Source organism: Macaca fascicularis, chromosome 4, assembly GCF_037993035.2.
Source record: "Macaca fascicularis isolate 582-1 chromosome 4, T2T-MFA8v1.1".
In the NCBI taxonomy this organism is placed as follows: domain Eukaryota; kingdom Metazoa; phylum Chordata; class Mammalia; order Primates; family Cercopithecidae; genus Macaca; species Macaca fascicularis.
Genome location: NC_088378.1, coordinates 31,819,086 through 31,846,681, shown reverse-complemented (window position 1 = coordinate 31,846,681; position 27,596 = coordinate 31,819,086). Strand labels below are relative to the sequence as shown.

At 34.3% G+C, this 27,596-nt stretch overlaps 1 protein-coding gene across 10 annotated transcripts in view; it reads left to right on the top strand.

The window, feature by feature from the left end:
- Nucleotides 1–27,596, top strand: part of THEMIS (thymocyte selection associated) — a 208,748-nt gene that overhangs the window by 34,703 nt on the left and 146,449 nt on the right. For 8 of the 10 annotated variants that reach the window (XR_012433424.1, XM_005551773.5, XM_045391557.3 and 5 more), the window contains exon 2: nt 8,553–8,711. Coding sequence is in view for 9 of the 10 variants with exons in the window: in XM_005551773.5 (XP_005551830.3) it covers nt 8,553–8,711 (159 nt within the window). In the remaining variant the exon portion in view is untranslated. Of the gene's footprint in view, nt 1–5,495; nt 5,607–8,552; nt 8,712–27,596 lie in introns of all 10 variants that reach the window. The other 2 variants (XM_074037016.1, XM_065543366.1) reach the window with 1 other exon arrangement.

Genomic DNA, 27,596 nt, shown 5'->3' with positions numbered 1-27,596 from the left:
TCCTGGAACACTTAAGTACATATATTTTTGAGAAGTAGGATTCCATGCTCCACAACTCCAAGGATGCCATTCACATCCATGTAAGTTGTGGTTCAAGCAGTTTTATAATGGGCAACCTATGCAGTAAGCAGTGGCCCTGAATATACTCCAATTGTTTGACAGCTTTGTTTGTTAGAAAGAACAGCTGTCTTCAAATATGTTAAGGCTTCTAGTAGAAGAGTTAAGATAATTGTTTTCTGTATGATTTCAAAGGCTAAAAACCTGTTTGAGTGTGTATATCCCAGATAAGCACAGATAAAGGTTAATAAAATGAAGAAATTTTTAACAGTAAGAGCTGCTCAAAAGTAAAGCAGATCACCTTAAAATAATGGAATTCCATCACTGAAGATGTTCAAATAAAATCTGGACACCTGCCTGGTACAGATACTGTATAGGGACTCAGTTATCATAATACATTAACAGGATAAAAGAATATTTAAATTTTCCTGTCTGAGATGCAATGATTCGCGAGATCATTAAAGCTGCTAGCACTCAGAAATGTAAATGAAATTTAAACTCATTCTACAACTGCCATTGGGTTGTATACAACTGTGATTATTATCAAGTTAGAGTTTTATGCCTCAATTCAGACAACTGACCTGGAATAAATGATTGAATGAAGAGTTCTGTATTCTTCTGCCAGATTTCATTAGACCAAGCCTTTGGGAGTAAATTAGCCCAATTTGAGGATTAAAGTCTTTAAAAATATTAGCCAAGGGGCTTAAAGAAAGCAAGATGAGTCATAGTGCAGGACTGGGCTGGGCATAATTAATACCTGGCATGCCATCTTCAACTGATGGATAGTCACCTAGAACTTGATGTTGAGGATTATTAGGTCATATCTAGAGTCAGCTCAAAATATACCTTGGATGATTAGTGATGGGAGGGACAAATGGTAGAATATACTGCACATATTTGCTGTCTCTCTCATGGAGACTACTTGGCCTGTTATTTAGGTAGAAGGCATAGAATTCATCTCCTGGGGCTGGGCAGGGTGGTTGACACCTGTAATCCCAGCACTTTGGGAGGCCGAGGTGGGTGGATCACTTGAAGTCAGGAGTTCAAGACTAGCCTGGCCAACATGGTGAAACCCTGTCTCTACTGAAAATACAAAAATTATCTTGGCATGATGGTGAGCGCCTGTAATCCCAGCTATTTGGTAGGGTGAGGTAGGAGAATCACTTGAATGTAGGAGGCGGAGGTTGCAATGAGCTGAGATTGCGCCACTGGACTCCAGCCTGTGCAACAGAGCGAAAAAAAAAAGAAAAAAAAGAATTTACTTCCTAGGGAGATTTCACTTGCTTATGGCTTTAGAACTGAGCTGTGTAGGTCCAGCAACTCAAAGCATCCATGGTCAATTAGGATCAGCATTAACTCATACAACTCAGAAGAATATAAGGTAGAAATCAGAATGCCAGTCCAATAACTTGCAATTAGAATTATTACTGTCAAATTGATTAAAATTCCTGTGTCTTTTAGCTAGGACACTCAGGCTGCTGTGTCATTGAGATAGATGAGTTAATAACACTGATTAAGACTTTATGTATTAGGTTATAACTTTCCTTTTTCAGGATATTGAAATTTACTCTAACTTTCTAACTCCTTGAGACTACATCCTTGTTTCCTGCCTTGACTGTGGTCATATGTTTGCACTTAATTCCTTCTGGAAGCGTTTCCAAAACTATCTGTGGTGAAGACCTAATTCATTTTCCTTTTCTGATCCATCATGAATTAGTACTTTGATAAAATGCAATAAAATGAGTTATAAAAATAAAATTAAATAATGCAAAATATAAGCACAATTTCAATGAATGACCTCCAAAATTTATTTAAAAATTTAAGCCTTTACTGTTTCTTTTCCTTTCCTTTCCTTTCCTTTCCTTTCCTTTCCTTTCCTTTCCTTTCCTTTCCTTTCCTTTCCTTTCCTTTCCTTTCTTTCTTTCTTTGGAGTCTTACTCTGTCATGCAGGCTGGAGTGCAGTGGTACAATCTCAGCTCACTGCAACCTTCACCTCCTGGGTTCCAGTGATTCTCCCGCCTCAGCCTCCCAGGTAGCTGGGATTACAGGCACCCGCCACCATGCCCAGCTAATTTTTGTATTTTTAGTAGAGACAGGTTTCGCCACATTGACTAGGCTGCTCTTGAACTCCTAAACTCAGGTGATCCACCCACCTCGGCCTCCCAAAGTGCTGGGCTTACAGGTGTGAGCCACTGTGCCCAGTCTTTATTCTCAATTTCTAAACTAAAATTTGCAAGCAGAATAGTTAATGGAGTGTTTAATTAATGCTAACAAAGTTAGGGAAATATATAATAGCATGAAGCTTTATTTTGTATGTATTGTGCGAACACACTATACCCCATTAGGGTCCCTGTGTAATCAATGCAATCAGTACATATGTATTCATTAAATGGAAATACAGAAGAAGTTTATAATTTTAAATGACTATAGATGTCTATATTAAATTTATTCAACATTTAAGATATAAAAATGTAGGCAGAGATGTTGATGTGTATAAAATGTACTTGAAACCAAGTCCTTCCTAAAACAATAAGCCAACTCCCAATGCAATAGTGTTTATATATAAAATTATGATATTATTTATGTCACTTTGAGGCTTAAAATTTGGGTGAAATATGGGAAATATTTGATCAATAATAGTGTCAGAAGATGTACAATCACTGATTTGTTCCACAATCATAGACAAATATTTTGTGAATACACAGGAGGGATATTTATTTCATACACATACCCTCAAATCCCTTTGCTCTGATAATGTTGACTCAGTGAGCCACAATGATGACTTCTATCATGACAACCACTTGTAAGCCCTCTTAGTACAGTTTTATTTAATCTATTAAATTAATAAATTTGCCATTAAACAAACACATTTTTGGCTAGTGCATGAAACAGTGATTTATTATTCTTCTATCACTGAAACTTAGTCATTTGAATTTCTTGCACATCACTCGCACATCACTCAGAGTGATTGAAATGTTGTGCTTTTCTGGGTTTTGACCCTAGTACTATTTTAATCTGATTTTATTTATTTATTTATTTATTTTTGGCTCTCAAGCCCCAGCATTTCCAATTTGTAGGAACTTTTATTGCTTCCCCACGTTGAGGTGTTTTATGTAAGACTCACCAACATTTACTACAGTCTTTTGCATATTTCAGTCTTTAGATTTGACTTCCTGGATAATACTTAAACCCCCAATTCACAAGAAAAATCCTATATTCTTAGAGGTTAGAGAGATTTTACCTTAGTTCTTAGCACAGCCATAACTTTTCTTATTATGTAATCCCAATGTTTTGCCATCTTAATACTGATGTTTTGGGGATGAGAGAATCTCTATGGCCTGGAAGGATCATTCCCTAGCATTATTCAGATGTACCTCTTAGTGGTATATCTAGTGTCCAACTAGAAGAATCCACCCTTAGTAAAGCTGAAAGCTTGTTTTTTCATGTCTACTTATATGTACATTGCATTAAAATATCATGCTCACTTATTTTTAGACACATTCTTCATAGAGTGGGAATGACATTGTCTCTGCCTTACAGAAAATGCAGACCATCTCTTTATGGAAGACTGGCCACATAAATGTCTATTGCAACCATGGCCTCTTTTGAACTTCATTCCTGTGGCTGCTTATCTAGAGGTTCATTTGGAAAACTGAATTTATCACTATAATGGTCGCAATGTCATATCAACTTCCATGTCTACGTACACAATTGCCAATAAAATAGTTTTACACTTAAACATTTCCTTTAGAGGGATGCTCCTTCTTGATAACTTGTGCTATCCTGAAGCAAAAAATAATCACATCTATTTATAATGAGCAACGATGCATCTCCACTGGCAACCCCACTGGATATGGTTCTGTCAGACACTATCAGTCATACTTTGCAGTTATAATTTCCTAACTTATAAAAACATATCTCAGATGATCACATGAGCTCCCTCTTTATGCAAACTTAACAAGTAGAGATTCATATTATAGAACCACTACCCTCATTACTCCTTGTCTAGGGAATTCACAATGTGGCCAGCTTGCATATACTTTGCTTGTATATTAGATATCAAACACACCAAATAAAGATATAACCCATTCAAAAACCTTTGACTTGACCATGCTTTAAACTGCTTATGTAGAAGGACCACTATTATATTTGCAAAAATTGTCATTTTACAGTGAAACAAAATTATAACAACATTCACTAATGATCTAATAAGTGATAAAAACTGTTTTACTAGCTGTGGGGAAGGTATACATATAGTTAAGATAATGTCTCTTCTCTTCTCTAGGAAATCATAATAATTCCAAAATATACATAACACTCTAATTGAAGGAGTGATAATAATCACATAAGGGCTATAATGGAGATACGCATGAAGTGCTATCAGAGCACAGAGGACAGAATTAATTCTTACTTACGTGTAGGAATCATGGAAGGCTTTGAAGAAAATGATGAATATGGGCTGAAACTTTGGAATTGGTTGGACTTTGAAAAGTTGATGAGGATGTAAAGGGATGGGTGGCCTGGTATAGTGGCTGGGGGTGGGAGGGCAGGCAGTAGTGGAGGGAGAATGCATTTGAGTAAAGGGAAGAAGCATCCAATGTAGTTTCCTCTTTGCTGACTGTCATACATTTTTAACTTTGGAGGGAAGATGGAAGAAAATCTATTGAACCAATTGTTTTGGCTGCTCTGATGTGATCACAACATTGCTTATATGGATTGTCAAACAAGGGATGAGCTCATAAAAGGATATTAATGTGTCGTTTTTATTGAGCAAAGTAGCATTACAGAAAAGGTGATTTCAAAGGCACATGGCTCTTTCATTACAGCCTTCAGGGGCAATGTTTGATCACTGAAAACAGGCTGCTTTGTTCCAGCTTTCTCTGATGTTTGGCATTATCCTGAATACATATGCTCTGACTTGGAAAGAATCAGTCTGTAAAGATTTAATAGATTTGAGATTTGCATATTCAAAATACATGTTTTATGGTTAAAATGAAATGAAAGCCATTTTAATATGTATGTCTATATATACACAGATATATTTCAGAAACACATCTCAGCAATTTTTTAAAAGCAATTACACATATTATGTGTTTGCTCTGAGATAATGAAAGTTGGCTATTTTTAAACTCACCATTTTAATTTATCGTGAAGAAAAAATATATTTTAAGACACATTATATTAGTGTTAACAAAGTACAAGATTTCCAGTTTTAGGGACTTGAGCTTTGCTATATGTCCCTGTCACCTATCATAGACACAACTTTCTAGTGCTGGATGTCTCTGAACACTTTCTTTATTAAAAATGAGTTAACAGCTTTCTTGGTTGAAGAAAATTGGAAGTCACAAAATATTAAAGAGAAATTATAAAAGATTAGCATTTACAAGATGTTCTTTTCCTTATGTGACTGAAATAAGTGACCTTTTTTCTTCCAAAAGGAAAGACTTGCTTGGAAAAAGACCTGCAGAGTCAAAAGCTTTTCTTGTGGTGACCAAGACTCATGAAATTTGTTTTTATAGAACTCTCTGGCTTCTGTTCCATGTGAAATGGTATGAAATCTCACACAAATTTATCTTTTTATTTTGAATTACAATTGAACCTTTAAAAGAAAGATGACATTCCAACTCAGCCAATTTGATATACATTACATTTACAATTAGATAACCATTGCACTGAAATTAAGCCCGACAGACTTCAGCTGAGATGGGCTAGGTTAAACTATGTTCCATTTAACGTGACAAAGAAAAATTTTACTTCTTGCTCCTTTACTTAAAATCCTTCCCTTTCCCTCTCTCCACTTATAACATCCTCTAACTCAATGACGCCCAGTGTTTTCTCTGCTTAACACATTCTCCCCTCTCTGTTAGTTTTGCAACAATTTCAAAACAGAGACTATTTTGTTATCCATTTGTTGCCTAGGCCAACGTTTGCAAACCTTAATGTACTTATAAATCATCTAGGGATCTTGTTAAAAACACAGGTTCTGATTCAGCAGGTCTGGGGTCTAAGATTCTAACAAGCTCTCAGGTGATGCAGTGGACCAAGGTTTGTATAGCAAACACTTAGAGTACAAATGACCTGTCGTTAAATGTGTTCTTGGACCATGATAACTGGAAATGTAGATTATCTGACTTTGAGGTTGCTTCAGACTTTGAATTGCTTTTTTATTTATTGATAATGAATCAATAATGAACGCTCTGAACCATCTGGACTCCCTCTACTTCTCTAGTCTCTGTTTTTACCACTTCCTCTTTCTTACTTTACATTTTAGACATAACAAAGTACTTAAAGTTTCCAGAATGTATCAGGCTCTTTCACACGTCAGTACCTTTTCAAATACTATTTCCTCTGCCTGTCCTGGTGTCCTCTGACTCTCCCTTTAAAACTCAAATCTGCCGCCATCTCCTCCATGAATCCTTCTTTAATCTCTTTTTCATGTAATTGCATGATTAAATGCCTTCAGTATACTCCCACAATGCCCTGTATTTCCTTTATTACACCTTTCTCATAATCTGTCGCAATTGTCTCCTTAATTGTTCTTTCCCTTCAAGACAATGCTTCTGGGGGGAAGCAATTTTAATCTCTGATTCCTTTTGCCAATAAACAACATAGTAGGTTTTTTTTTTTTTTAATCAAAGTTTGCTGAATGAATGAAGAGGGGAAGTTGATGTGTTGTAGTCATACAAGAATGTAATGCGATATTTCGTCTCATGAAGTTTAAAATTGAATTGGGAGTCATAAAAACAAACATAAAAAGTTAAGTATAGGCTGAGATAATACTAAAGATATAAAATGTTAGTATGTGATTAATTGCCAAATGAGGATCATAGCAAATAACCATTCAGAGTCAATTGGAGGAAAATGTTACTGGGGATTTATTAGTATTTTTAATATCTCAATTTGTTCCACAAAGGACTTGAGCCTGCTGATAACACTATGTATTAAAGTTAATGAAAATATGAACACATGTGTAGTTAAGGGAATAGTATGAGACAAGGAGAGGGTTATGGAAATATGTACTCAAAGCTTGAGGAACGGATAGATTATCTTTAAGATGTATTCTTTAGATGTATTCTTCTTGTCTGCAAAAGTGCTTCTTGCTAAGATATGGACAGTAATGTGGGTGTGCTGGATTTTCATACCCACTCTGCCTGGGAGACTGACTTCTGTGGGGACATTAGCAACTCACTTGTCCTCTGGCTTCTGGCAGAATTTGGTTAATGGGATGCCTTTGGAGAAGAGTGAGGTCAGGACATTTGTTTTCTTTGGTTGCTTAGAACTGTCTGTGCCACTTTTTAAAGATGGCCCCTATGATAAACCTCCTGAAATTATTCTAATTTGAGTGTGCCCTGTCACCTACTAGGACTCTGGTATGACCTCAGAGTTGTTGTTTAGAGCTACATTGGATGTCAGGCTTAATGACTTTTCTGACAACCATTAATGCCATAAAAACATTTGAGGTGCATGCTGTATAGGAAAAATTCTATGAGGAGGTGGCTCAATACAGAAAAATTCAGAAAACAAATTAGCAAACCTAAAATGCTGTGCTCATATACTTTACATTTAGTATGGCAAAGGCAATGCAAACCATCTTGGAGGTCAGGAACAATTGATATATATAAAAGCTCACAGCTCTATATACCAGCTTTAAGTTTAGTGTTGAATTGTAAAGCAATAATATGCCAGAAATGTCATTTTTAGGTTGTTTCCTTTTCGGTGGGGGTAGATTATCCAGAATTTTTGCCTCTGCTCTTGCCTGTTGCTCATCTGCTGGTTATTTTACTACCCACTGTCCTTCCATCAGGGAATATTAAAGGAAAATAAGTGAATGAAAACTTAGCTGTAGCACCTATGATAAAAATTTTGTCAAGAAGAAGACTGAAATCCTAAAATGAAGCTTTTCAGTTTATCTGGGTTGGTCTGCCCCCTATCGCCATAAAGATATTCAGAATGGTTTCTAGCTTGTCAAAAACCAACAGATAAATATGGGCAAAAAGTTTTACTTTCATGCTAATGAAGAGAACCAGATCTAATAAATAAATATGATCCCGTTAATATGAAGCCCTAGTGTGCAACCCTCTGTCTTTTCATATCCGATTGTATGACAACCTTGTTTGCAGTTGTTACTTAAATCATTGTTGAGTCATATAAGCTTAATTTTATGACCCAGCAAAAACAGATCATAAATCTCAGTAGTGGGAGATATGTTTGTAGTTTGACCATGGTAAGATGAGCTAAGGGTGCTGAGGAAACCATAAATTCAATTTACAAAAATAAAGAAAATAAGATTATTTATACTTGGCCCAGTGGAAAAAGTGAAAATCTAATATTTTTCTGGTCTATGCTGTCCATTTTGCCAAGCTTGATTAAATTCCTGTTTAGTAGGTAGCTAAGACAGGAACTGAATTAAAACACTTTATATTAAGCTTTTGAGTCTACTTTGTTTTTCACTGTTTTCTTTTTAAAAAGCTGTTTTAACTTTTCTTTCCTTTTAGGCTCTATTTATGAAATGTTTGGAAATGAATGCTGTTTTTCAACAGGAGAAGTGATTAAAATTACTGGTCTCAAAATTAAGAAGATCATAGCTGAAATTTGTGAGCAGATGGAAGGTTGTGAGTCTCTACAGCCATTTGAACTGCCTATGAATTTTCCAGGTACAGTGTATTGCAACCACTTATCATTTGTACAACTATATTGTTAATATGATGTATATATACACAACTGAAAATGAGAAAAAAATGGTCTTTTTTTCACTCTAGGACAATGGGTGAAAAAAATCCAGAATTGTTATAGTTTGATCATTTTAAGAACAAATGGAAGGCAACTATTTTCTCCTTTTTTAAAGTGAAAGATGTTTATCTTGTACTTAAGAAGTAATCTTTTTGGTTAACAAACATTTAGTGAGTTCCAACTCTATACACACCGTTAGTTGTGCTAAATAATGAGAACCAAGAAATCAAAGATATATTTTCATAAATTCTGTAGAACTAAGTAATATCATTTAAGCATATCCACCTGTTTGCTATTCTTACTGTCATTACTCTGGCTCCTTGGATCACCGTTGACCTTGCCTATGTAATATTACTGAAAAGTCTCCCTGGTCTTTTTTTATCTAATTGACTCTACTCAGCCTTCCAAAACTAACTCAAGTATCATGCCATCTAGAAGACTTTTGCTGACCCTCTAACCTAATCTAGATTTCTCTTTTATGTTCCCACAGTATCTTGGGCCTCATAGCATACACCTCATTGGACAGTCATTGATGACTTCCTCATTTGTCATATTTTTTACACTAGGAGTTGGCAAACTTTTTCTATAAAGAGCCAGATAGTAAATCTTTTAGGCTTTGTGGCCAGAGGGTCTCTGTCACACCTATTTCACTATGCTATTTATGTTGTAGCACGAAAGCAGCTCTGGATAATACATAAACCAATGAGCATAGCTATGGCTCAATAAATCTTTATTTACAAAAACAAGTGGCAAGCAGGATTTGACTCATCAACTGTAGTTTGCTGAACTCTGCTCTAGACTAAAACTCCTTGACATGAAATATGAACATGTGATTTTGTATTTCTGATTCAAAAACCAAGCACAATTTTTGGCACAATTGAGTGTGTGCTCAGTAATTGTTAACTGGATGAATGAATGAATGACTAGTAGAAGAGAAAAATCTCACAAACCTTTACAATATAATATGTTTCATGGTGTGATAGAAGTATACTGTGTCCTTTGTGGGGCTTGAAAAGGAATATCAGACTATAGTTGGTTGTGTTTCAGAACAGGGATTCTGGAGCCATTGTAATTGAATTCCAGCTCTGCTACTTCTTAGCTGGATAACTTTGACAAGTTATTTACCTTCCTTTCATGTAAAATGGGAATAATAATACTATCTATCTCCTAGCATTATTGGGAGGGCTACGTATTGAAATATATTTAGTGCTTAGAATGGTACGTGACATACTGCAAGGTGCATTAAAAAGTGTCAGCTTTTATTACCATTTTTAAGATATTATGACTATCATTGGAGGAGTCAGGAAAAGCTTTTTAGGGATGCTTTAATTGAGCTGAAGTTGGAAGAATGAAAATATGTTAGTTATATTGAAGTGAGGATTTTTTCAAGTGCTCTAGTATCCAGTTCCCTTTCAAGTGAAACTTTACACGTTGTTCAATTCTATGTCTTTCTTACTTGTCTTTTATAACAATGATTCTCAAATTTGGCTGCACATTAGAATCACCCAGGGAGCTTTAAAAAATTCTGATGTTCAGGCCACTTATATGAGATATTCTGATTTGTTTGCTCTGTGGCAAAGTCTGGTCATCAAGGTTTCTTAAAGCTCCCAGTGTGATACTAATGAGCAGCCAGTGTTGAGAACCATTACTTTATAAGATGCCTCTCTTAAGTACTCTAATTAGATGTAACAATTCCCTTTTTAAATCACTATAGTCTTTCGTGCCTTAATCATTGCATTTGTCACATTTTGCATGTAATTGAGGTTATTTGTCTACTTGTCTGACTACCACCATTTGTCTAATAGATCACAAGGTTGCTGCGGGCAGAATCTGAATCTTATTTATTGCAATAATCCCCAAGGTATTTAGAAAAAGATGAACATAATAAATAGTAAGTTAAAATGACTAGAATCTTTTGGTAGAAAGAGTTTTTTCTTATTAGAATGGTGCAAACACTTAGTTTTTGGCTAACAGTTTAACTTGGGGAGTTGCCATTTAGAATATTCTTTTGAACTTCCAATTGGCATGATAATCTTGCATCTATTAAGTAACAATTTGAAAATGATGTTTATAAAACAATTTTATTGAAAAGAATAGGGTGAAAATGGAAGGGTAAAATGATTGGCACTGGTTAGGGTATAGTTTCTTTTTTCAAAGAGAGCTCCTAGATAATGATGAAAGTTATCCCAGATACAGGGATAATTCTTCTACATCGGCACTAGTGAGAAAGATAGAAATCAAGGACGCTAATGTTATTCAAAAATTTTAATAGCCGCATCTCTTTATTTATGCTCTATTTAAAACTATTTAAGTTCCCAATTAGATTTTCAACTTAAAAAGTCAAATAGTATTTTAAAACATTCTTCCTTATTTGTGAATTTCCCAAATTTCCTTTTCACATTGATTTCTAATTTTATTGTATTATGGTCAGATGACATATTTTGTATGACTCAGTCCTTTTAAATTTAGTGAGACTTTTTTTTTAGACTAATATATGATCTAGAGAATGTTCTGTATTCACTCGAGAAGAAAGTATATTCTATTTTTGTTGGGTAAGTGTTCTACAGATGTCTGTTGGTTTATGTGTGTTGTTCAAGTCTTCTATTTCTTTGTGTATCTTCTATCTAGTTTTAGTCATTATTGAAAGTGAGGTGTTGACGTTTCCATCTACTGTTGTTGAATTGTTTATTTTCCCTTCAATTCTGTCAGCTTTTGCTTCATGTATTTGGGGGCTCTGATGGTAGGGGTATATGTATTTGTAATTGTTATCTCTTCTTGATAGAGTGATCCTTTTACCATTATATAATATCTTTTGACTCTAGCAGCAATTTTTGTTTTAAAGTCTATTTTGTCTGGTATTAATATAGTCACTACAGTTTTCTTCCAGTTAATATTTGCAAGGTCTCTCATCTTTTATTCTTTTACTTTCAAACTACAGATAGTCCCCGACTTATGATGACATGATTATATTTTTTCAAGTTTACAATGATGCAAAAGCAATATGCATTCCATAGAAAGCATACATCAAATTTTGAATTTTGTTTTTACTAACTGCAGGCTAATGTAAGTGTTCTGAGCACATTTAAGGTAGGTTATGTTTTGAACTCCTTTGGGTAAATACCAAGGAGTGTGATTGCTGGACTGTATAGTAAGAGTATGTTTAGTTTAAAGAAACTGCCAAACTATATTCCAAAGTAGCTGTACTATTTTGCATTCCCCCCAAAAATAAATGAGAGTTTATTTTGTTCCACATCCTCACCACTATTTGACTTTGTCAATATTTTGGATTTTGGACATTTTATAAGGAGACCCTTATGGTATATCATTGTGTTAATTTGCAATGCCCTGATGGCATGTATTCAGGATGTGCTTTTCGTATGCTTGTTTGCTATCAGTACATCTTTGGTGTTCAAGTCTTTTGCTCTTTTTTTTTTTTTTTTTTGGTGAATTTAGCATTTTCTGCACCTCTTTATTTTTCCAATATCTTAAACTTTTTTTTTTAATTATACTTTAGGTTCCTTTTGCTTATTTTTTTTTTAATTGGGTTCTTGTTTTTCTTGTTATGTTTCAATAATTCTTTGCATATTTTGGGTAACAGTCTTTATCAGATTTGCCTCTTGCAAATATTTTCTCCCATTCTGTGGCTTGTCTTCTCATACTTTTGAGAGTATCATTAGCAGAGAAGTTTTTAGTTTTAATGAAGTCTAGGTTATCAATTCTTTCTTTCATGGATTGTGCCTTTGGTGTTGAATCTAAAAGTCACCACTAAATCCAAGGTTATCTAGGTTTTCTCCTATGTTATTGTCTAAGAATTCTGCATTTTACATTTAGGACTGTGATTCATTTTCAGTTAATTTTTATTAAGGGCATAAGGTATGTGCCTGGATTCATTTCTTTGCATATGGGCATCCACTTGTTCTAGCATCGTCTGTTCAAAAGAGTATCTTTACTTCTATTGTATTTCCTTTTCCTTTGTCATAAACCAGTTAACCATATTTGCATGAGACTACTCCTGGGCTCTCCATTCTGTTGCATTGATCTATTTGTTTATTCTTTCACCAATACCACACTGCCTTGATCACTGTTGCTTAGTAGTAAGTCTTGACATCAGGTAGTGCCAGTCCTTTAAACTTGTTTTTCTCCTTCAAAATGGTGTTAGCTATTCTGTGGCTTTTGCATCTCCATATAAATTAGAGAATTAGTTAATATCCACAAAATAATTTGCTGGGATTTTTATTGAGATTGTATTTAATCTATAGATCTAGTTTGGAATAACTGACATCTTGACAATGTTGAGTCTTTCTATGGATGAACATAAAATATCTCTTCATTATTTCAGTTTTCGATGTTTCTCATCAGAATGTTACAGTCTTCCTCATGTTGAACTTGTACATATTTTGCTAGATTTATATCTAAGTATTTTATTGGGGGGGATGATAATGTAAATGGTATTGTTGTTTTTTTCTTTTTTGAGACAGAGCCTCGCTCTGTTGCCCAGGCTGGAATGCAGTGCTGCAATCTCGTTCACTGCAACCTCCACCTCCTGGGTTCAAGTAATTCTCCTGCCTCAGCCTCCTGAGTAGCTGGGACTACCGGTGCCTGCCACCACAACCAACTAATTTTTGTATGTTTAGTAAAGATGAGGTTTCACCATGTTGGCCAGGCTGATCTCGAACTCCTGACTTCGTGATCCACCCGCCTTGGCCTCCCAAAGTGCTGGGATTATAGGCGTGAATCATGATGCCCGGCAGTATTGCATTTTAAATTTCAAATTTTCTTCTTTATTGCTGGCATATAGGAAAATGACTTTTGTATCAAACTTATGTCTTGTAAACTTGCTTTACTTTATCATTTATTCCAAGTGTAACTGCTATAATTACTTATTACTTCTAGGAGGCTTTTTATGATTTTTTTCAGATTTTCTACATAGACAATCATTTTACCTTTGAACAAAGACAATTTTATTTTATCCTTTCCAATCAATATCCCTTTTATTTCCTTTTCTTGTCTTATTCCATTTGTTAGGACTTCTAGTACAATATTAAAAAGGAGTGGTAAGAGGTGCCATGCTAGCTTTGTTCCTGATCTTAGCTGAAAAGTTCTAACTTCTCAACATGAAGTAAGATGTCAACTATATGATTTTTTTTAAAGATGTTATTTATCAAATTGAGGAAACTTTTATTTCTAATTTACTGAGAGGTTTTTTAAAAATCATGAATGGATGTTGAATTTTGTCAAATAATTTTTGTGCATATATTGATATGATCGGGTGATTATTTTTTTCTTTTGCCTGTTGATGTGATGAATTACATTAATTAATTTTTGAATGTTAAGCCATCCTTACACAAATATGGATAAAACCCACTTAACTGTGGTGTATAATTTTTTCTATGTATCCTTGGCTTTGATTTGATACTACTTGGTTGAGAGTTTTTCCATTTATGTTAATGAGAGATGTTTTCTTATAACACATGTGCCTGGTTTTGGTATTAGAATAATGCTGGCCTCATAGAATGAGTTAGGGACTATTCTCTCTGTTAATATTTTCCAGAAGACATTGTAAAAATGTGTGTAATTTCTTCCCTAAATATTTGTTAGAATTTACCAGTGAATCCATATAGGCCTGGTGTGTTTTGTTGTGGGAGGTTATTAATTATTAATTCAATTTATTTAATAGGAATAGTCCTATTCAAATTGTGTATCTCTTCTTGTGTGAGTTTTAGCAGATTGCATCTTTTGAGGAGTTGGCTTATTTCATACAGGTTATCAAACTTGCGGGCATAGAGTTGCCCCTGGTATTCCTTTATTATCCTTTTAATGTCCATTGGATTTGTAATGATGCCCCCTTTCATTTTTGATTTAAAAATTTGTGTCTATGCTCCTTTTAGCTTAGTTAGCCTGGCAAGAAGCACATCTATTTTATTGATCTTTTCAAATAAACAGCTTGAAGTTTTGTTGATTTTCTTTGTTGGTTCGCTGCTTTCAGTTGCATTATTACTGCTCTAATTTTTATTTTTATTTTTTCTGCTTACTTAGGATGTAATTTGCTCTTGTTTTTCAAGTTTCTTAAGGTGGAAGTTTAGATTATTGATTTTTACATATTTTTTTCTTTTCTAGTATATACATTTGATGCTATAGATTTCCCTCTAAGCACAGCCTTCTCTGTTTTCCACACATTTTGATGTTATATTTTTATTCTCAGCGAGTTTAAAACATTTTAAACATTTCTCTTGAGATTTTGTCTTTAATCAATGGTTTATTGAGAAGTATGTTGTTTAAAATTTCCAACTATAAATGTGTTTTATGGCTTAGAATGTGGTCTATCTTGGTGAATATCCAGGTGAGCCTGAGAAGAAAGTGTAATCTGGTGTGGTTGGTTGGATGATGTCATCTATAGATGTCCATTATATCCAGTTCATTGGTGTTTCTGTTGAGTTCAACTGTACCCTTAGTTTTTCTGCCTGCTGGATCTTTTCATGTCTATAACGGGATGTTAAAATCTCCAGTTACAATAGTGGATTCACGTATTTCTCTTTACTGTTCTCTAAGTTTTTGTTCTATTGACAGATGTGTTGTGCCCATAAACATAGATTTGTAATTGTTATTTATGCAATTTTAAATCAGGTAGGACAAAAGATTTTCAAACAAGACTATGTATTTAAACTGTCTTTTATATTTATCTCTGTAGTTATCTTTATTAATACTCTTTATTTCTTCATATGGAAGAGAGTTCTGTCTTGTGTCCTTTTATTTCAGCCTGAATGATTTGCTTTACTATTTCTTGTAGGGAAGGTTTGACAGTGTCACACTTTCTCAGTTTTTATTTATCTAGAAATTTCTTAATTTCTCCTTAAGTTTTAGAGGACAATTTTCTTGAATAGAGAATTCTTGGTTGATAGGCTTTTTCTTTCAGCATTCTAAATATCTCATCCTACTGCTTTTGGCCTCCATAGTTTCTGAGTAAAAATTAGCTTTTAATCTTATTGAGGATATCTTGTACATGATGAATGGTTTCTATTTTGCTATATTCAAAGTTTTTCATTTGCATTTGATTTTTGTTTTCCTTTTTTTAAAATTTAATTTTTTTTTTTTTTAAGTTCTGGTATACATGTGCGGGACATGTAGGTTTGTTACATAGGTAAACATGTTCCATGGCAGTTTGCTGCATCTATCAACCCATCACCTAGGTATTAAGCCCAACATGCATTAGCTATTTATCCTGATGTTTTTCCTCCGCCAATACCCCCAATAACCCCAAAAGGCCCCAGTGTGTGTTGCTGCCCTCTCTGTGTCCATGTGGTCTCATTGCTCGGTTCCCACTTATAAGCGAGAACATCTGGTGTTTGGTTTTCTGTTCCTGTGTTAGTTTGTTAAGGATAATGGCTTCCAGCTCTATCTATGACCCTGCAAAGTGATCTTGTTATTTTTTATGACTGCATAGTATTCCATGGTATGTATGTACCACATTTTCTTTATTCAGTCTATCATTGGTGGGCATTTGGGTTGATTCCAAGGCTGTCTTTGATTTTCAACCATTTGATCATCATGTGGTCTAGGCATGAATCTCTGGGTTTAGTCTACTTGAAGTATATTAAGTTTCTTGAACATGTAGATTGTTTTTCATCAAATTTTGAAAATTTTTGTCATTAGTTTTTTTATATATTCTTTCTATACCTCTCTCTCTCTCCTCTCGCCTTTTAGGAATCCTATTATTCATATATTCTTATGCTTTATGGTGATCTATAGGTCTTTGAGACTCTGTTCTTTTCTTTATACTTTTTTCCTCTTCCTCTGAAGGTATAATCTCAATTGAATTTTCTTCACATTTGATTTAGATTAACTATTTGGTAAGACATAATTCTCATACTTTTGTTCTAGTTATGTAGATGTGATTTTCTTTAGTTCTTTGCATATATTTAAAATAGCTAATTTAAGTTTTTTTTCTCTAGTAAGTCTGATATCTGGGCTTCCTTAGAGATGGTTTATGTTATTATTATTATTATTTCCATAGATTTGGGGGTACAAGTAGTTTTTGATAACATGGAGAAGTTCTTTAGTGGTGACTTCTGAGATTTTAGTGCACCCATCAACAAAGCAGTGAATACTGTACCCAATATGTAGTCTTTTAATCCTTCACCCCCTCCCAACCTTCCCTGCTAAGTCCCCAAAGTTCATTTATCACTCTTATGCCTTTGTGTCCTTGTAGCTTAGCTCCTACTTATAAGTGAGAACATATGATATTTGGTTTTTCATTCCTGAGTTATTGCAGTTAGACTAATTGCATCCAACTCCATCCAAGTTGCTGCAAAAGACATTATTTCATTTCTTTTTAAGGACGAGTAGTATTCCATGGTGGGTATATACTACATTTTTAAATCCACTGTTGGTTGATGGACAGTTAGGTCAGTTCCATATCTTTGCAATTGTGAATTGTGCTGTTATAAGCATGTGTATGCATGTGTCTTTTTCATATAATGACTTTCTTCCTTTGAGTAGATACGCAGTAATGGAATTGCCGGATTGTTCTACTTTTAGTTCTTTAAGGAATCTCCATACTATTATCCACAGTGATTGTACTAATTTACATTCTCACCAGCATTGTAAAAGTGTTCCCTTTTCACTAGATTTATGCCAAAATCTATCATTTATTTATTATTTTATTTTTTAATTATGACCTTTCTTTCAGGAGTAAGGTGGTATTTCATTGTGGTTTTAATTTGCATTTCCTTGATTATTAGTTACGTTGGGCATTTTTCATATGTTTGTTGTTCATATGTGTATTGTCTTTTGAGAAATGTCTATTCATGTCATTTGCCTACTTTTTGGTGGGGTTATTAGTTTACTTCTTGCTTATTTGTTTGAGTTCCTTGTAGATTCTAGATTTTAGTCCTTGGTTGGATGCATACTTTGCAAATATTTTCTCCCACTCTGGGGGTTGTCTGTTTACTCTGCTGCTTATTTCTTTTGCTGTGTGGAAGTTCTTCAGTTTAATTTGGTCCCATTTATTTATTTTTGTGGCATTTTCTTTTGGTGTCTTAGTCATGAATTCTTTGCCTAAGCTCATGTCCAGAAGAATTTTTCTGATGTTATCTTCTAGAATTTTTATGGTTCCAGGTCTTAGATTTAAATCTTTGATCCATCTTGAGTTGATTTTTGTATAATGTGAGAAATGGGGATCCAGTTTCATTCTCATACGTATGGATTGCCAGTATTTCCAGCACCATTTATTGAATAGGGTGTCCTTTCCCTAACTTATGTTTTTGTATGCTTTGTTGATGATTACCTGACTGTGAGTGGCTTTATTTTTGGATTCTGTATTCTGTTCCATTGGTCTATGTGCATATTTTCATACAAGTACCATGTTGTTTTGGTGACTATAGTCTTGTAGTATAATTTGAAATTGAGTAATGTGATGCCTCCATATTTGTTATTTTGGGTTAGTATTGCTTTGGCTATGTGGGCTCTTTTTGGGTCCCATATTAATTTTAGGATTGCTTTTTCTAGTTCTGTGAAGAACGATACTAGTATTTTGTTGGGAATTGCATTGAATCTGTAGATTCCTTTGGGCAGTTTGGTCATTTTCACAATATTGACTCTTCCCATCTGTGAACATGGGCTGTGTTTCCATTTGTTTGTGTTATCTATGATTTCTTTTAACAGTGTGTTTTAGTTTTCCTTGTACAGTTCTTTCACCTCCTTGGTTAAAATGTAAGGTTGGTTTTTGTTTTGGTTTTGGTTTCTTTTGCAGCCATTGTAAAGGGATTGAGCTTTTGGTTTGATTCTCAGCTTGGTCATTGATGGTATAAAGCAGTGCTACTGACTTGTATACATTGATTTTGTAACCTGAGACTTTGCTAAATTTGTTTATCAGATCTAGGAGCTTTTTGGATGAGTCTTTAGGTTTTTCTGGATGTGCAATCATATCATTGGCAAATAGCAACAGTTTGCCTTCCTCTTTTCCGATTTGGATGCCCTTTATTTCTTTCTCTTGTCTAATTGTTCTGGCTAGGGCTTCCAATACTATGTTAAAGAGAAGTGGTGAAAGTTGGCAACCTTGTCTTGTTCCAGTTCTCAGTGGGAGTACTTTCAACTTTTCCCCATTCAGTGTGATGTTGGCTGTGAGTTTGCCATATATGGCTTTTATTATATTCAGTTAAGTCCCTTCTATGCCTATTTTATTGAGGGTTTTTATCATAAACGGATGCGAATTTTATCAAATGCTTTTTCCACATCTATTGAGACGATTATGTGATTTACGTTTTTAATTCTGTCTATGTGATGTGTCACATTTGTTTACTTTTGTATGTTAAACTATCTCTGTATCCCTGGGATGAAACCCACATGATAATGATGTATTATCTTTTTGATATGCTATTAGATTTGGTTAGCTAATATTTAGTTGAGAATTTTTGCATCTATATTCAGGGATTTTTATCTGTAGCTTTTTTTTTTTGTTATGGTCTTTCCTGGTTTTGGTGTTGGGGTGATACTGATTTCATAGAATGCTTAGGGAGGATTCCATCTTTCTCTATTTTTTGGAGTAGTTTCAGTAGGATCGGTTGTAATTCTTCTTGGAACATCTGGTAGAATTCAGCTGTGAATCTCTCTGGCCCTGGACTTTTTTGGGTTGGCAATTTTTTAATTACAGGTTCAATCTCACTGCTTGTTATTGATCTGCTCAGGGTTTCTATTTCTTTGTGATTTAATCTAAGAGGATTGTATATTTCCAGGTATTTATCCAATTCCTCTGGACTTTTCTAGTTCGTGCATGTAAAGGTGTTCATAGTAGCTTTGAATGATCTTTTGTATTTATGTGGTATCGGTTGTAATATCTCCAATTTCATTTCTAATTGAGCTTATTTAAATCTTCTCTCTTCTTTTCTTGGTGAATCTTGCTCTGCAGGGACAGCTTCTATTGATTACTTGCCCTCCCCCACTGTGTACAGGTCATACTTTCTTGTTCCTTTGCATTCTCATAATTTTTGTTTGAAACTGGATATTTTAAATGATATAATGTGGCAATTGTATAATCAAATTGTTTCCTTTTCCCAGGACTTGCTTCTATTAGTAGTTGTTTGTTTAGTGAATTTTCTTAACTAAATCTGTAAAGTCTGCATTCTCCATCATGTGTGGCCACAGAAGTCCCTGCTTAGTTAGCTTAGTGGACAACTGATGTCTGAACAGAGATTAACTTACACAATTGAAACAATGTTTTCAGTATGTGTTGAAGGACTCTGTTGTTCATTTGGGACCATTCTGTCAGCATTCAGTCAGGCAATTGAAAATTCTAGCTTAGCCTTGAATTTGGGCTCAGGAAGAGCTGCAGTCAGCCAGAATTGATAGGTAAGGGCTTGCGTGGGTCTTTCTTGAGTATGCAAACAGTCCTGGGCATGTGTTTAAAATTACTGATGTGACTTCTTAGGAGTATGTTGGAAATTTTCAATGTCCTTATGGGCATCTCATTTCCCAGATATTCTTTTTAAGCTTTTGGGTTAGCCTATTATTTTTTTCCCCACCAGTGCAGGTAGCCACAAAAGTTAAACAATTTTCTTTTATTATTTTTGGCAACTGCTCTGAGGAAAAGCCTTTCCCCAATAATGAGTTCAAACTGAGATCAAAGAGACAACAATGCAAGTATGACCTTCCAGAGAGCCACCAGATATGTCGAATAATAACAATTCTCTGGGATTGAGCTTTGAAGATACTTCAGCCTCTTACTGTTTTCTCCTGTCACTGTCAGGATGATGATTTTTTCATGATTATAGGTTGTTAGTTTTCAAGGTTACTGTGGCCCTGAGTGTGGGGGAGGAGAGAATGAGAATACAAGTTAAAGTGCCACAAACTTTGCTGTTCTTACCAAGATTCAGCCATTTTTCTTCAATAAATGTTTCCCAGATTGCTCCAATTCTTGGGTTAGTTTTTAGAGTTTTGAAAAAGATTGACCTGCTCTTCTGTATTAAAGTACATAAACTCATATATCCTCAATTTTATGATAATTTAAAAGTATTGAAGATGAAAATACTTTGGCAAGAGTGCACAGAATTACTTCTTTGTAAAAAAAGAAAATCTACTGAGGAAAGATACCCAGCCTTTGACCAATAAACATAGCTTTGTAGATGCAGTTTCAGCAAATGAAAGCTCAAGAAAAAGTCAAGAAGGTAAAGGTTTTCAGAGTTTGACAAGCACACTTTCAGGGGACAAACTGGAGCCTTTTTTTTTTTTTTTAAACTAAAATGCGAATGGGGAACTACACTCCAAATATATACACCACTGGTTGCATCCTATATTAATATTTTATTTCCGTATGTCTCTTTTGTCACCTCAAAGATGTTCAAATATTTTAAAAGAAATAATAAGCAATCATTTCAGTAATGAACGAAACAAAACATACTGCTTTAGAAGCACAACTTGTTCTTTTAGAAAACAGCCCTTCTAGCTGTTCATTTTATGAGCTAGAAAACATGCCAATCTGGCCAAACACAACAAAAATATATCCTATTCGGTAGTTAATTGCATTACCTGCATAGATTGGTAAATCATGTCATGTGTGGTTTACAGTGAAGTTCCAAATTTCTGGATTACCTCCTGGAAAGACTTGTCCCCCTTTCAGAGTGTTATGAAGCATGAATAATACATGTATTCTCTTAGTCATGAGAAATAGCCTGAGAGTGTTTCAATACTATTTTTATGATGAACACGGATTTTTTTTTTCCCCCCAAAGAGCAAGTTCACTTTGTCTCTAAATGATTTGGTCAAGGAAGACTGTAGTTGCATATATAAAACCACCCTTAAAATTACAAGGCCAGATAAAGACATTTTTCTGTTTTAATATTTAGACCACACTCTATGAATTTTGTTGCGTGTAGGAATTTTGTTTCAGGAGGTAGCAGACATGAAGAAATACTTGAGATGGAACATCCTCTACTACCCTTTATCCTATCCTGTCCATAACACACACTCAAATGAAGATATAAATGATGTGCTAGACATTGTTCTTAATACTTTTACATATAAAACTTTTCTAAACACTTTTATGTATATATAAATACTAATTGAATTCAGACTTTACAGATGAGAAAACAGAATCACCAAGTAATTTGCCCAAAATCACATAGCAAGTGGTTATGCTGAGCCTGCCCTAGCACTGTCTAATAAAAATATAATATGAACCTCATATGTGATTTTAAATGTTCAATATCCACATTTACTACTTATATATATGTTCATAATAAGTTGTGTCTAAATTCAGAAACTTAAAACAATGAACGTTTATTATCTCACATAATTTATGAGGGTGAGGAATCGGGAGTGCTTTAGATGCTATAGTTCTGCCTCAGGGGCTTTCATGAAGTTGTAGTGAAGCTGTAGGCAGGAAATGGAGTCTCTGAAAACTTGACTGTGATTTGGAGATCCATTTCCAAGTTCATTCACATGACTGTTCTGGGAGGCTTCAGTTTTTACCACATGGTCCTCTCCATACGGTTCTCACTGACTTAGTGTTCTAAGAGTGAGAGCAAGCCCAAGACTGAAACCAGTCTTCTATGGCCTAATCTCACAAGTGACATACCATCACTTCTACTATACTCTTTTGATCAGACAGTTCAATGCTAGTACAGCCTGGGAGGGGACTGAACAAGGGTGTGACTACCAGGAGGGAGAAATAACTGGGTACCATCTTGGAGGCTACCTAGCACAGATATCTTTAAAAGTTAAAAAAGAAAGGTGACATTAAATTTAATATGCTTTATTTAAAAATGTGTATCTAGGATATTATAGTTTCAACAACTTATTCATATAAAATTATTGAGATATTTTATATTCTTTTCATGCTAACCCTTTAAAATCTAATATATATTTTCCACTTATAGTACATCTCAATTTAGACTGTCCTAATTCAAGTAGCCACATTTCAAATGCTCAGCACAATGGCTACGTTAACGGTACTCTATTGGAAATAACAGATCTGAACAGTATGTATAGGTCCAGGTTTGTGTTCTGAAGCACTTCTTGCTTAATCATAGAAAAAAAAAAGTTGATATTTTTGTCAATCAACATCAATGCCATAATAAGGAATTTTTCTACTGTATATAGTAGCATTGTAATGTTAAAAAGATTTGAACTAATATCACTCCTAGAACAAGAGGAAACAGAAATTTTTAGATGAATGTTAGAAAATTTACTAAATTCACTAAGTATAAAATTTCTTTCATATGTTTCATGGATTTAAACCATGTATTTAAAACAAGCTTTGGGCCGTGCTTCCTACTTAAATTAATTTCTACCAGATACAAGGATTTTATCTATCAAGTTGTCAAGAAACTCTTAAGCAGCCAGGCAGCTACTAGACTAATACCACTCTTCCACGAATTGCACCACTAAGGAGACAGTGAGCACGAGGTGCACAGCAGGCAGCATAAGCTTCATGTCTCAGAGGTTGACTTTGACCCCCAAGACCCCCAAGGTGACACAGGGGATTGCTGAACATGTAATTGGGGAACCCTGAACTTACAAGCCCCAAACATAAAAGGGGTTGCTGGCAAACTACCAACCTTTGCCCTCCATGAAAAATTATATTTATTACCCTGGAATGTAAAATAATTCCTTTGAGGCGAGGAGAAAGACTTTACTATCCTAGAATGTCTCTGGGGAGGGAGACAGTCTCTTTCATTTTTATACTAGTTGAAAAGAAGCCTGCTCCTCTAGCTCCCAAGGCGTATAGAAATGCCACGGAGAATTCTCTTCCAACATGACTATATCCCTTAAGCCGTAAGACTTAAAAAAAAAATCACCTTTATTATACATGTGAAAAATTCAGAAAAGTATTCAAATAACTTATGACAGAAATTGAATTAATAGAATTGTTTCTGTAAGAAATTAATTAAGGATAAATGGCTAAAATTTATAAAGTCTGTTCCTTATGCCCAGGTAATATGTAATATATTAACATTGTTAATTGTAACACATTAACAATGACCATTGTTTCATTTGGAGAATTATATACTGCATTAACAGAAAATATGTATTACATTCAATCATCATTCATTGTATTTTCATCTACTATTGAAATGATCAATCTTTCATCCTTAACTATTTTATGACTGTAGCTGATTTTTTTATTTGACTAAAACACAAGTTTCAAAGGACCTGATAGGAAAATTATTATGCAAAAAAATATACATTTGCTAGCTTTAAATAACCTTTCAATCTTCTGTTTTTTAGGGACTTTTGTTAAAAGAAGCAGGGAATGTAAGTCAGAAGTTGCTACTGTTTTTCCATCTGGATGTTATGATAAAACATGACTCAGAGCAGCTCTAAATAAAGCTCCCTGCCTTTTAGATAATTCACTATCCAAGGAATCAGGGGCTGTTTTTCCAAATTTTCTGGGTCAAGTTCCCTTAAGGTACCTATTTCCCACTGTGCTCACTTAAGCAAAGTAAACTCAGCTGTGTCTACCTTACAACATCTTTTCCTTGACAAAAAGGGGTATTTTGTATAAACTATGCAAGAAAATGAATTAATCAGTGTGCAAAAGAAATTCAGGTTTTTAAAGTAATTTTAAGATCTGTTTCTTGGCCTAATATTTTTTATCTTGCTTTTTAGTACATGATCAGATTATTTCTCTGCATCCTTGGTCTTTGGATAACTACCATATATATTAGCCAAAAGACAAACAGATTTTGCAGTTCTAGGTTAAAATTATTGTGTTACTCACCTATGTGCATTTTAGTATCAGATCAGAATTCTGTCAGAAAGATCATTTTAAAGGAGACTGTTCCACAGCTGGTGCTGTTCTATAAGTTTTCCTTGTATTAATGTTTTATATCCATCTTCTAAAATCTATCTCATCTCTCCTGGTCCTTACCATCCCTCTTTCTTACAGGCACAATTCTAAAAGCTTTTTATGATGTTACCGTAACAGTACCAGCAGGGAAGGACTCTCATGAGAGGAACCAGATTGCCCTTAAACAATTGGATCTTCTGTTTCTTGCATCTTAACTGAACATTGGTAGAGCACGTTTCTATAACTATACACAGTCATATTTTGGGTATTTAGAGTTTCTGCCATTGGAATGTAAGCAGAGTTTCCCTATACTTCCTGACCCCCAACACAGCATGCATGGCAGCCTCCCCCACCACCAACACGCAACACTAGAGTGATACACTTGTTGCAAGTGTGAACCTTCATTGACACATCAAAGTTTTATATTTGGGTTCACTTTTGGTGGTGTACATTCGATGGGTTTTGATAAACGTAGAATGACACGTATCTACTTTGATAGAACCCACCCTAAAAATCCTTTGTGCTTTGCCTACTCATTCCCCTCTCTTCTCGAACCCCTGGTAACTACTGATGCTTTTCCTGTCTCCATATTTTGCCTTTTTCAGAGCATCATATAGTTGGAATCATATAGTATGTAGCCTTTAAAGATTGACTTCTTTCACTTACTAATGTGTATTTAAGGTTCTTACATGGCTTTTCATGATGTATTAAGTCATTTCTTTTTAGCGTCAAGTAATATTTCATTGTCTGGATATGCCACAGTTTATCCATTCACCTACTGAAGGACATCGTGATTACTTCCAAGCTTTGGCAATTATGAATAAGGCTGCTATAAACATTCATGTGCAGGATTTTGTGTGAAGATAAAGAACCCAAGTTCTAAAGCTATAAGATGTATTTGTTTTTCTGTTTTACGAGTAACACGTGCATCTTGTAGACAATTAGAAAATGGGAGAAAATGCAGGGAAGTATATAAAACTCACTATAATATCATCACCAGAGTCATCCAGCATTAATGTTAGATACATTTATTTCTGTTGTTTTCCAGTGCATTGTACACGTGCATACATATAGACACATGTTTTAATATAATGGGGAAAAGAATCTTATTCTGAGGACTTGCCTGTGTCATTAAATATTCTTCAAAGCATAATTTTTATTTTCTAGATAGTAGTCCCTCATATGCATATTCTGTAATTTATTCAATCCATCCTGAACATGGCTGTTTATACAATTTGTACTGTGATGAACAGCCTTTTAAACTAAAATTTTGTCTGCATTTCTGACTATTACAATAATCTTATATACATAGAAGGAAAAATGCTTTTAAAGATCTGATACATATTGTCCATCACATTTCATAAAGGCTCTGCTAATTTGCATTCCAACCAGGAACTTTTGAGAGGGCCAATCTAACTGCTTTTTTGAGTGTGTGACTTAATTGTTTGTGTTTCTCATCTCATTTTTTTGAGTTAATAGCATTATAACAATTTCCACATAACAACATTCACCTGTTTAAAATATACAATTCAATGGCCTTTAGTATCCCTGTCTCCATTTTTTTGGAAACATGAAATTTTAAATCTTCAGCATCCTTGAAAATGACAGGGCCTGACAGACCTAGCAGAGGGTCACACTGTCAACGATGCCCTGTAGTCAGGTAGGGGAACCAAGATGTGCAGTGCTTAGGTGAGTGATGAAAGGGAAGAGTTGTTCTTATAAAGGTGTTTGTTTTGACCTATGTAACTTCTTTCTAGAATTGTAAGTAAATATGGCCAGAAATGAATGAATTTAAAAACTTTTAGAAATGAGTTGTTAATTGGTTGGGCATAGTGGCTCATGCCTGTAATCCCAGCTCTTTGAAAGGCTTAGGTGGGAGGATGGCATGAACCCAGGAGTTTGAGGCTGCAGTGATCTATGACTCCACCACTACACTCCAGCCTGGGTGAAAGCAAGACTCTCCCTCAAACAAATTGAAAATTTAAAAGAAGAGGTGATAATAATTATTTGCAAATAGTAACATTACCCAGGAAAACAGAGTATCAAATGAGACAAAATATTGAAACTTGGTAAGATGACATGATGAACAAATACGTAAAACAACTGTAGGTACGTAAAGGAATATATTCTTCCTTATAAGAATACATATAGTTATAATTTTCCATTTATAAGCACTTAGAATATATAGGGGTAACATATTTTATAACTTTAAGTCATTTATTTATTTAAAAAGTATTATGCAAGTTTATTTATTAAAAATAAACAGACTTATGTGCTTGAATCAGAAAACTGAATATTATAAATATATCAATTGCATGTGAATTAATTTATATTCAACATATTGCAGAATAAACTTTCCATATTATAATCATCATTATTATTATGTTGCCTCTTGAGAGAGTAATTGTAAAAATCACTTGGGAGAATAAACAAGTGAAGATATTCAAGCAAATATTTTAAAAATAAGATAATGAGGGAGTACTTGTCCTGCCAACATTAATGCCTGATACAAAGTTAAAATAAATGGTACTATATATTGGTTAAGAAAATCAAAAACCGCATTAATAAATTACTTTAATAACAGTTGTACTAGTAGTTATAGAAGTGTCATAGCAATGTTTTTAATTTGACTCCAGTGCCATGCACTTAAGCATTTGTTTATAGCCCAGAAACAGACTTTAATGTAGAGTATTATTTTCTGTTTGATAAAGTTTTTACCACACAGTTGGGTTTAAAGGAAGAATTATTTAGTACATTGTTCTGGTACAGTTAATAATGTAACAAACAGTAGATCAAATTGGATCATCAACATTATACCAGATAGCAAAAGAAATTTGAAATAGATAAAAACATTACATTTTGAGGAAAACTATCTTATGTCTATATTTGAAACAACTTTCAAGTTGCAAATATAAAACCATAAAGTAACAATATATTTGAATACATAAAATGAAATTTTCTGTCGTAAAGGAAGAAATGTTTAATAGCGAAGGAAAATAACTCAATTTTTAAGACTAAATGTTACTAA